This window comes from Aricia agestis, chromosome 6 (assembly GCF_905147365.1).
Source record: "Aricia agestis chromosome 6, ilAriAges1.1, whole genome shotgun sequence".
NCBI lineage: Eukaryota > Metazoa > Arthropoda > Insecta > Lepidoptera > Lycaenidae > Aricia > Aricia agestis.
This window is the reverse complement of record NC_056411.1, coordinates 18,873,161-18,885,754: the sequence shown is the minus strand read 5'-3', so window position 1 is coordinate 18,885,754 and position 12,594 is coordinate 18,873,161. Positions and strand designations below refer to the sequence as shown.

The window sequence follows — 12,594 nt, the reverse complement described above, 5'->3', positions numbered from 1 at the left end:
TCCATTTAGGATGGGTAGTAACTGACTCCTCGAGTGTTGTGTTGCGTTGAGTCCGAGTTGAGCTCGATGATACGACCACGAATGTCACTGTCACGCTGTCTCACGCGCGAGTTAACCAGCGTGAAATCGATGTGACATTAGAGCTATAATGATCAGGCTCCTGATCCTTTATGTATCTCATTTTGAACAATCTTAGTTGGCGTTACCAAAGATAGTACACAATTACGCTAATACTCATTTTTCACCGAGTGACAGAGAAGTGAGAACTTGGCATTAACGCCCTGAAAGCCTTGGGGTCGCCTTGTCTATGAGTAGTAGTCTCTCATCACTAAATATCCAGAACTTATTTACTCCTCATTCTAATGAATATTGTTATAATTTCAGCGCGAGGATGCCCTGGCGGAGGCGTACAGCCGGCGTGCGGCGGAGTGGATGAGACGGGTGGAGAGGATAGAACAGGGACAGAAGAGGAAGGCGAAAGACGCGCGGAACAGAGAGTTCTTTGAGAAGGTAAATTGTCGAGGGTGGCGTTATGACTTATTGACTATCAAAGGTCTACATATAATTTTGGCCTTCTTACTCGTAGTAAGGTTTGAAAGAGAGAAACTGATGTCGAATGAATGTTATTAGGTCTCGTAAAAACTTTTAAACTACTAGAGGTTGCTAGGAATGTCGTTCGCGCAAAAGTTCATTATTTTCGTATGTAACATTTTTCCAATGAACTTCTTAATCGCACGTAAACTTTAGTATCCCAACCTTTCTTGAGGCTCAATGGCATTATAAACAAATTTTAGCGCCGCGGAGTTACGGGTAACATTGGCAAGTTTATAATAATAATTGGTATGGATGTATTCATAAAATAAACAAGGAAAGAGATACAGATAAGGTGACATTGCATTCAATAGGCACTGTTATTTAAAGAGTATTTTAATTCGCATAACATATTGTTGTTTTGATACATGAATCACATGTATCATGATTCATATCGCTAGCTGTATAATGTATTGTTTTCCCGTTATGTGAAATAACTTAAATAACAAAGGTCAAGTGCAGAGAATTGAAATGAATAATTATTAAGGATAATAGGATGGAGTTTTGTTATTAGCCTATGAATAAAATATAATAATTTTAGTTTTAAACACTGAAAAATTATAAAGCGGAAGAATTTGTTTCTTTGTTTGAACGCGTTAATCTCAAGGAACAACTGGTCCGATTTGAAAAATTCTTTCAGTGTTAGATAGCCCATTTGTCGAGGAATGCTATAGGCTATATTTTATCACGCTAAGACTAATAGGAGCGAAGAAATAGAGGAAAATGTAGAAAAACGGGGAAAAATTATTTGAAAAGGCTTATTTGAACGCGCTAATCTCAGGAACTACTGGTCTGAATTGAAAAATTCTTTTAGTGTTTAAGATAGCCCATTTATCGAAGAAGGCTATAGGCTATATTTTATCACGCTAAGACTAATAGGAGCGAAGAAATAGAGGAAAATGTGGAAAAAACGGGGGAAATTATTTGAAGGGGCTTATCTGACGAACTACTGGATAAATTTTTCTGTTATTTGGCACAGATAAGAAGTAGATACGTGAAGGCTATTTTTTGTGGACTAATTTGTCTGTGAAATATATGTATTTCAGTTTCTAATTCTAATTTACGCGGGCGAAGCCGCGCGGAACGTACTTTAGTTATGTGTATAAAAAATATATATTATATGTTCTGTCAAGGTGTTCCCCGAGCTGCGGAAGGCGCGGGAGGAGCGGGAGCGCTTCCACCGTCTGGGCGCGCGGGTCAAGTCCGAGGCGGAGCTGGAGGAGATAGCTGATGGGCTGCACGAGCAGGAGCACGAGGACAAGAAGATGAGGTCCCTCACCGTGGTGCCGCCGCTCCTGCGACCCGCCAACACGCCGAGACCAACACACCTTGATACTAACAGTCAGTATTCAGTACAAGTCCTAACTATTATTATAGCTTATTTCTTACCGTTTGAAGACAACAGTCAATATATAATATAATCTTAGGTAACATGTTGGCTACGTGTTATAGAGGCGATTGATTTTCTCTGTCTGTTCCAGCCTTCGCCACCATAGTATACAATAATAATAACTAGATGTTCCGCGCGGATTCGCCCGCGTAAATTAGAATTTTACAGAAACCGTACATTTTCCCATAAAAAATTGCTTATGTCCCTACTTCACTTGGTCTACTTTATATCTGTGCTTAATATTGCCATAAAAATTGCTCCAGTAGTTGGTAATTTCTTATATTTCCTCCGTTTTCCCCACATTTTCCTGAGTTTCTTCGGTCGTATTAGTCTTAGCGTGATAATATTTGGCCTAAAGTCTTACTCGATAAATGAGCTATCTAACACTGAAATAAGTTTTTAAATCGGACCTGTAGTTCCTGAGATTAACGCGTTCAAGCAAACATACTCTTCAGGTTTATAATATTAGGTAGGTATAGATTTTTTTTTAATTATCGCTTGACAAACTCGAGTCTCGATCTAAAAGACTATGAAAAGTACCAATAACAGGGTCATTATAGGCTCATAAGTCATAACCATGGGACGATGCATGGTATAATATGGTAGTGATGATGATGATGATGATTAATGTAATTTGCAAAGTAGCATATGCTTTCCGTTCTTAAAACAATGCCGAAACTCCCAAACTTGTATCTATAAGAAATCAGGAGTTCTCTCAGCACCTTCCGAACCACGGTATACCAGGTATACCTCGGTGCAAAATCTTACTTGTTGGTAGCATATGCTTAGAAGAATACTTTTCACGAAACCGAAGTCACCACATGTTTCCCTATAAATTTTGAGGAGTTCCCTCGATTACTTATGGATCCTTCATCAGATCACCACTTTTGTGAATATAATACCAAATTGGGATAATACCCTATATACCAAAAGAAAAATTTTGAAAATCGGTTAACAAACGTCAGAGTAATTGTTGAACATAAGAAAACGAACATAACACCTCCCCCATTTTGAAAGTCGGTTATAAAATTGTAGCCATTGTAGTATAGCAATATTATTGTAAAGTTTCATTAAAATCCGTTCAGTAGTTTTTGCGTGAAAGAGTAACAAACATCCATACATCCACACATCCATACATCTATACATCCAAACAAACTTTCGCCTTTATAATATTAGTAGGATTAGTAGGAAGTAGGATTATTATTACCGATGGTATTACATGCGCAGTTATTACTCAATATTGACTGGCGACTAAGCTTTGTCTTTGACCAATAACAGCTCATTAACTTTCCGAATCCGAGTCAATATCTCCCAGGAGTTATAACTTAGCGCTATGAATAACATAGACTTGATGTGACATCCAGGGCACTATGGCGAGTGTATGGCGCTTGGTATTTTGTCCAATTTCGTAAAAAGAATATTCGGTCAACGTTGTTACGGCGTTGCCTACTTACTAGCCTATAGGATAATATTTTTCCTGCTTAACCGTTATCTAACCCACTATGTGTCTGCACAGAGCGGTGCATGGACATGGAGAGCGAGCACAAGGAGCTATCGATGCGCAACGTGTGGACGCGAGCCGAGCGCGAGCTGTTCCGGGAGAAGTACCTGCAGCACCCCAAGAACTTCGGCCAGATCGCCTCCTTCCTGCCGCGGAAGAGCGTCAGGGACTGTGTGAGGTGAGTGAAGATGTCTGTAAAGATGTTCACGTTGGCTCATGATGGATAACCGTAATTGCGTTGTGATTGTGCCTACTACTTACTACTTAGACAGTAAGCATAATTATTGATGTTGATCATTGGCAATTAAAGTGGATCGCACGTTTGTCAGCACCGTATGCGGTACACGCCGAACGCGCCGCATACGGCATAGTACACGAAATGCGGCGCGTACGGCGCGTGCTTGCTGGTAAATGTGCGATCATCTTAAAAACGATAGAACGTGTATAAAACACGTTCGTAATTTAAAAGAGGTCGCGGAACACGAAGAATTTTGTAAATTGACACTGTTTAATGTTTCTTTGATTAAACACGAAAATATTGTTAACGCACTCTTATAGAACCTAAGTATGCCTATTGCAATGAGCACTACGTTTTTGCGAGTGAAAAAACTTAGCAACAGTAAAGAATCGTATTGTCGTCTTTACAAAAGTAGAAAGACCATACATACACACAACATGTTCATGTGCATGAGCTATATTCCAAATAACGGCTTACATGTGTAGCATTTTTCGAATCATATCTTCTTTACTCCACAATGGAGTAGGGTGATGAATGAGTGACGTATAATATACGGCTCATTCATATTATGCCGTATCAATTAGACGGGGGAAAAATTAATAAATTTCCCAAAAGTAAAAAAGGTAACCTTACCTTAGGGCCCCCAAAAGTTATTGAATTCACTTAACCAATGGTGTAATCTTCAACACAACATGATACTGCCAACTTGTATCTGTGATTTAAGGTCTGTAAATTATATCTATCTGTACTACTGTAAGTAATAATAACTTATCATCTCGTCAACAGATTCTACTACCTATCGAAGAAGGCGGAGAACTACAAGCAGCTGCTGCGGAAGCCCCGGCCGCGGCGGCACGCGCGGCCCCGACCCGCGCCGGAGCCCGAGCTGCCGCCCGGTGTCACCACCAGGTTGCAGCGGAGTCAGGGTATGTCACACCACGGTATTTATCTACGTTAGTGTGTAAGGAGGTATCAGGTAGGGTATATCACCCTATGGTACTAATATCAATTGGTGTGGATATAGATAGAGAGGTAAGAAAGATGAGAGGGGTAACGAGGAGTTGCGGAGCACGAATAAATTATTTAATTGCATATAATATTGTGTCTGGTATCATCGGTAATGCGACACTTTCTCTATTTTATTCAGTGCCATAAATAGCCTTTTTTGCGCCCTGTGCGAGCTTCTATATAACTGCACCTTTCTTTTTTAACCGACTTCCAAAAAGGATGAGGTTAAATGTTCGGCTGTGGATATTTTTTTATTACATTGGGAAACATCTTTGGGGCGCAGCGGGACCTTATCGGGAGCAATTCGAAAAATAAGGATCTGTCTGGTCTGGCCATTCTTGCGCCCCCTACGCCCTGTGCCTGGGCACCGGTGGCACCGCCCTATTTACGGCACTGATTTTATTGATCAATTATTGATCACTAAAACTGCGTAAAATGCAAATATTGATATTATATCGCAGCCTATAATGTCAAAAAGATGCGTGCGAGATGATATTACTACTCGCTGTGAAGAAGTCAGCTGTAGTTTGTATACGAGGCGTGGCATGGCAAATAATGTTGACCAAGTTGATGACGTAACGTACGAATAATTTTAGTAAACTTCTTTTAAATTTTGATGTATCTATCTAGCAACTTACAATAATATATTTTGTGTGCAGGTACGGCGCGCGTGGTGGACAACAAGGAGGGTTCTATGGACGAGGGCATGACGGTGGAGGGCGCACCCGCTGCGCCGCCCGCCGCCCCCGCCCAGCCCAACAGGTCAGTGTCTACCACAATATACAACATACAACACTTTGACTCTGTGGTCCAGTGACTTAAACTCGTAGACTAGGGTTACATGGTCATTGGTCAATCTGGGATCAGTTCATTTCATTAGTCTGAGACTGACGCCAGATTCCAGATCGTTGACCGGAAAGTACATTTTAAAAATATGATCTGTTCCTCAATCACATGGTTACATGATCATCATCAATCTGGATCATACTGATGGACTGAGCTGATGCCAGACTGACCGTGTAACCCTAGTCTTAGGGTATGGCACTAGGCTGGCAGGTCTTGGGTTTGATTCGCGTGAAAATAGTGTCATTTCAAGTATGGTTAGTGTGCAGGCTGATTGCCTGACATGAAAGATAACCGAGGCTTTGGGTGGGTATGTAAAATGACAATGCTGCGCTATCGCTTTTGTCATCAAAGGAATTGTTACAAACGTCGTTACACCTTAAAAGTTACTTAAACTTGCTCACTTCTAAACCAAACGCAAACAGCATAGTATCTACGAAATAATATGGAGCCCTTTTTCAAGGCAGGATAATCATTCAAAAATTATTTCATAATATTAACTGAATGTTCGCTAGATACACGATTTTTGAATCACGGTTCGTTTCATGAGTCCAAGGCGCCCCTTGTTAGTTTAGAATGAGTGAACAGAGAGGGCGCAAATTTTGTTGTTGGTATAGTTGCGCCCTCTATCAGGTGGTGGCTATAATAAGTCCTCGTCAGCCTCACAAACCTGACATCTACTGGATCAGTACGATTCGGAAATGCTGTGGCTACTGGCTAGTACAAAGACTATTGTGGTAAAAGTGTAACAGAAAATTCTGTAGAGGGCGATGTAAGTTCTACTTTGATGATTGTGTAGCAAACTTTTATATGCATCAAAAAGTTTTTATCGGGTCGTCCAAGGAATATCTTATAGTAGGGGAGGTCGCGCTCATTTTAAAAAGTCATTTCATACCGAGCGAAAATCGTGACAATAATACTATTCTATTAATTACTTAAAATTGCTATGTGAGACAATTTTATGGTTAATTCAAACGAAAATCGCCGTCAGCTGAATATTTGCAGGTGGAAATGTCGTCTACGCGACGCCCTAGGATACATTGAGCGCGAAGTAGGGCTATAATGTTTATAGCTCATATCGCTGGCTGACGGGCTTTCCACCCGCATATTAACGACTGACGGTGGTCTTTATTATTAAAAAGGTATCAACATTCACCTGTATAAATTTTGTACGGTATGAAATGACTTTATATTTTAATTTTTTTAACATAGTTCAGTAACGCGACTGACGTTGAATCCCCCGTCTGCGATACGGCTGACGGTGCATTTTTGGTTAAGCATGATCTCAATAATCACCCATAAAAGTTTCATTCGGTATAAAATCACTTTTCGCAATTTTTTTTTTACAACTTTGAAATACTCTCAGTTAACATTCCACCACAGGTGCGGCGACTGACGCTGATTATATTAATTGATAAATATTAAGCTACCGCTGGACAAAAATTTGGTCGGTATGAAATGACTTAGCAAACGATAGCACTACCTCCTATTATAATACATACATCTATACTAATATCTATACTAATATTATAAATGCGAAAGTATCTCTGTCTGTCTGTCTGTCTGTCTGTCTGTCTGTCTGTCTGTCTCGCTTTCACGCCAAAACTACTGAACCGATTGCAATGAAATTTTGTACACAGTTATTCTAGAGTCTGAGAAAGGACATAGGCTACATTTTGATGTGGGAAAATATCTTATTTCCATGAAAATATCGATGAAAATTACTTCGCATTGCGCGTGGCCAGCGCTCATCCCGGGGGTCCTGGGTTCGAGTCCCGCAGGCGGAACAAAAAGTTTTCAATGTTCCTGGGTCTTGGATGTGTATTAAAATAATATTTCAAAAATCTTAAATATATTTTATGTATAATATTATAAAAAATCCAGAAATATATCGACGCGATGCAATGAACATTTTAGTTCTAATGCGATTCAACAGATGGCGCTTTTTTTTACTTCGTTGTTACATAGAACTAATCATACTTATTAGTTATTATGTTTTTGTTTATAGTTTTTAATACGTTAGAATATTATGTTTAATAATATTATCACTTGCTATAATAATAATCAATCTATCTTATCTTATAGAAATCCTACTGCATTTCTAAGGAGTTCGAGTGTGTTGTGTTGGCCTATATTCCATCCAGAAAATATATCAATGCAATCAGCAATCAACATTTTAATTCTAATATATGAAAACAGATGGCGCTTTATTTTTTTACTTCATTATTATAACAGAACTAATCATACCTACTTTATTATATATTATTGTTTTTATTCATAACTAGCTGTTGCCCGCGACTTATAAATACTGCGAAATATACTGCGAAAGTATCTCTGTCTGTCTGTCTGTCTGTCTGCCTGTCTGTCTCGCTTTCACGCCAAAACTACTGAATAGATTGCAATGAAATTTTGTACACAGTTATTCTAGAGTCTGAGAAAGGACATAGGCTACATTTTGATGTGGGAAAATATCTTATTTCCATGAAAATATCGATGAAAATTACTTCGCATTGCGCGTGACCAGCGCTCATCCCGGGGGTCCTGGGTTCGAGTCCCGCAGGCGGAACAAAAAGTTTTTAATGTTCCTGGGTCTTGGATGTGTATTAAAATAATATTTCAAAAATCTTAAATATATTTTATGTGTAATATTATAAAAAATCCAGAAATATATCGACGCGATGCAATGAACATTTTAGTTCTAATACGATTCAACAGATGGCGCTTTATTTTTTTACTTCGTTGTAACATAGAACTAATCATACTTATTAGTTGTTATGTTTTTGTTTATAGTTTTTAATACGTTAGAATATTATGTTTAATAATGTTATCACTTGCTATAATAATAATCAATCTATCTTATCTTATAGAACTCCTACTGCATTTCTAAGGAGTTCGAGTGTGTTGTGTTGGCCTATATTCCATCCAGAAAATATATCAATGCAATCAGCAATCAACATTTTAATTCTAATATATGAAAACAGATGGCGCTTTATTTTTTTACTTCATTATTATAACAGAACTAATCATACCTACTTTATTATATATTATTGTTTTTATTCATAACTAGCTGTTGCCCGCGACTTCGTCCGCGTGGACTTTAGTTTATAGCGCGCGGTGTCAACAAAATTTGTGTCAAATTTAAAAACTTTTTAAAACCCTGGTAAGTGGTACCCCTCTTAGGGCCGCGCAGCGCGCTACACCGGAATGGCAGCGCTGAAAGTGCTTGCCTCGCCGCTGCCATTCCGGTGTAGCGCGGCCCTTAAGAGGATACAACAGCGGCTAGAGAAATGAAAAAAAAGTACGTGTAATATCTATAGCTGTCTCCCTTACCTCAAGCCTATACCGCAGAACGCGATAGAGACAACTGCAGAAAATCCAGAAAATCAACGATTCGTTGTCCCCTGATTCCTTCTCCAAAACTTAACCGATTTAAGTACTTTTTTCATTAAAGATTAAAAAAAGGCTTGAGCTGTGTTCCTATGTTTTGCTTTTTTTGTATAATCTAGCCAAATCTGTTTTCTGGACGTTTGAACACAGTGGAAAATCTGGCCATTTTTTTGGGTTTTTGAACGTTCATATCTTATTTAATAATTAAATTATGAAAAAAAAATAAAACATAGGGACATTGTATTAGTGGCCGTAGATATTCAGGAAAAAAAATATAACTCTACTAGCATTATCCAGGGAGGAAACAGGGGACAACGTTTGTATGGAAAAAAGGGCGGTGTGGAATCCTCTTAATTAATCAAAATACCCAAAAACAGCTGTGCAGTGTGCACATAATCTGTACTAATATTATGAATGCGAAAGTATCTCTGTCTGTCAGTCTCGCTTTCACGCCAAACGCCAAAACTACCGAACCGATTGTAATGAAATTTTGTATACTGATAGTCTAAAGCCTGAGAAAGGACATAGGCTACTTTTTTACTGGAAAAAAGGGTTGTAAGGGTCGTAAATTTGTTCAAAAAATTCATAATAGATGGCGCCGTGCGTCTTCTACATCGCGCTGACGCTTGCTCAAAAGTCTTTCTATAAGAGGTGGTATCATCTTACATTTAAGTCTCGATTTTTTTCGATTGTTATATCTATTCTACGGTATTAAATAACTCAGTACTTTATCTGTGCAGGCAGTGACGTAACCTTAATACCAAATTTCACCAACGACTGTTAAAGTTAATGCTCGAATTAGTATCACGTTAGCTGTTTCGTTTTTCATATGAATGAAAGAGAAGACAGGATATTTTAACAAGCTGTTAACACTAACAGACGTTGGTGAAATTGGGGCTAAATCTATCAATGATAAATAGTTTATGGGTAAAGTTGTGTAATTGGGGGGCTAAATAAGCTTTAAAATTTGGCATAATATATAAAGTTTAACATACAAAAATGAAGTACTTATTGTTTGCACACTGCACAGCTGTATTGATTTAATGGGTACCAGGGTTTTTTTATAAAAGCTTTTGACACCAATTTTGTTGACATCGCGCGCTATAAACTGAAGTCCACGCGGACGAAGTCGCGGGCAACAGCTAGTAATATTATATTGCCAAAATTTGGTATAAGTATAGATAACTTATTATACAATTTTATAGATAACTTATTATACAAATATTGAATTAACAAACGACAGAGATATTGAAAGAAATATTCGGTTTGCCATTTGTAAAATGTACCGCGGGCCGCGGTCGCTCGCCGTGTCAACACGACCGGTATGAATTATTCACTGAGACGGAGTTAGGGTCCCGTTCACTAGATTCAAGCCATATTACTGTAGTCATAGTCACCGGTAGGATTATAAAAGTAGGATCATTGTTATTATAATTTATAGTATTGGTAAGCATGGGCGTACGTCAACATGATCCAGGGAGTTTATTTCAAATTTGTCATGCATGCATGCAATTGATGCGCGAAAAATGTATAGCCCAGATAATATTGTAGCTATCCTATAATAGCTACAATATTTTATATTATGTTCCCAAAAGAAAAAGGTTTCATATTGGGCTCTACATTTTTCACTCATTAGTCGCATAATATTGGCAAATTGACGAGATTTCTTGATTCACGTGAGATTTATTAACAGAAGTAAAAATATGTAAATCCTTGTCTAGTGAGGGGGCGGTATCGATCGATACATTTTTTCCACATTAGGCATTAGCAATAGCAATCAATTACGTCTAGAGCACTGGCGTCTGAGAGTGGATATTTGATAAAATATGAATTTTAAACGTTCAATAATTCAAAAGGCGAACTCATAACCGAGAGTGGTGGGCAAACAGCGCAAGACGAGAGCACGAAAAAATAAAAGGAGCCCCGCGCCTTTTGGCCGCTTTATGGAGATTAAATTCGCGCCATCGGGGCCGCGAGTGGCCGTTACGTGTTTGACCAGACTCCACAGACCCCACTGATGGAAACTCACTGTTTGAGTCAATTTTGTTGTATTTTTCAACTAGTTTTTCCCAGTTTCTTGAGTCGGTTTTTCTTGTCGACTTAGTTTGAGAACAAGGGTTAGGCACCATTTGGGGTCTTCTATGTATTATTGAATTTATTTAAATATTTAGATTTATTGTTGTGATATTTTCAGACTGAATAAGGACTTCACTGAAGACCAGCTATAAATAACCTGTGGCCCGCGGGCCACTTTTAAATCGCAAATATTGAATAATGTTGACCAATATTTTAGGTTTAAAACCTTAAATATTGGTTGCGGCTCGCGTCACTAGACCAAAACGTCTTTGTAGCCCCTACAAAAAAGTGCTTTAGACGAAGAAGATGGCTAATTCATAGAGAACCAAAAGTATATTTAAAGAGGTTTACCAATATCTTTCAATAACTAAGATTGCCATTTCATCAATGAAACAGACAATAGAAAGTCTCTGTAAGCCCAGATATTTTAATATCAATGAGCTATCAATAACTCCCGATTGCTGTCCCGCGGGACGGGACTCGGGAGGCTCCAGGCTAGGCGATACCCCGGGACTTCGGGGAGTCCGGGATTATGCGGAATCCGGGACTGTGCGGGATTCGGGATTGTGAGAGGTCCGGGAGCGGGACTATGCCGGATCCGGGACTGTGCGGGGTCCGGGTAGAGTAAGAGCCAGAAGCAGCCAGACCTTCCTTTATAAAAGCTGCATTTTTTTTCTGTAGGTACACACTACACACCCACATAGTATTTTACTAAAGGAGTACAGGCAGTAGTAAACAACGGCCATAAGTGTCCGGGTAGTGGAAAACCAGATTCCTAGAGTTGAACAGAAGAAAAAAATAAAAATGGAGCTTTACACTAGAACGAAAGTTAGTGGTACACCTGTATCACTTGATATTTCTTAAAACCTAAAGTAACCACGACATCCAGTCTTACGGCGTTCTTACCTAAAGGTGAAAACGGTCAGCGACCCCTATGGATGGGGGTCGCTGGACATACAGATACAAAAAAAATCTGCTTCTATAAAAAGACGAAGGTTTGTCTGCCCCTGGCTCTTAGGCCAGGGGCTGTACGGGCTTGGGGCCCGCAGTAATGTCGGTGCGATATTCGTGCGTGTTGACAATTACTCCCGTTATTATTTGCTCAGGAGTCCCGCGGGATTGCTAGTGTTGGGCGCATGCAGATTGACGTGTGTTATCAATATACGTTGTATTTGTTGCTGGATTTATTAAAATTTATATTGAATTGAAAATACGTTACTACAGAAGCTTATAAACGAAGTCAAAGTTTAAAAAAAACGATAACCTTAACGATTCGCCTAACATTTCAAAGCTTATTTTATAAGCCGTGTAGAGCTTGGAGAGTTAAAAATCTCAATGTAGTCAAATGTCATGTAACAAAGACAGAACATTTTAATGTTCCTCGCAAAGTTTATACAATTTTAATAAAAATTAAATAGCAGTACTTTGTCCAACGTCGATGAATAATAAATGTAAACAAAGCGTCGTCCTCTGGCAGAGAGTTTTACATTCATTTTACATTCGTTTCGGATTCGACGCTTAATGTTGGGGCTCGTTTTTCAGTCATCATTATCATGATGA

The 12,594-nt window shown here is 38.9% G+C and overlaps 1 protein-coding gene across 1 annotated transcript in view; it reads left to right on the top strand.

The window, feature by feature from the left end:
• The window catches only part of LOC121728239, a 157,806-nt gene that overhangs the window by 124,998 nt on the left and 20,214 nt on the right, over positions 1-12,594 (top strand). Inside the window, exons 10-14 of the mRNA XM_042116380.1 lie at positions 385-510; positions 1,725-1,932; positions 3,498-3,660; positions 4,507-4,646; positions 5,388-5,490. Of these exons, the coding sequence (XP_041972314.1) occupies positions 385-510; positions 1,725-1,932; positions 3,498-3,660; positions 4,507-4,646; positions 5,388-5,490 (740 nt within the window). The remainder of the gene's footprint in view (positions 1-384; positions 511-1,724; positions 1,933-3,497; positions 3,661-4,506; positions 4,647-5,387; positions 5,491-12,594) is intronic.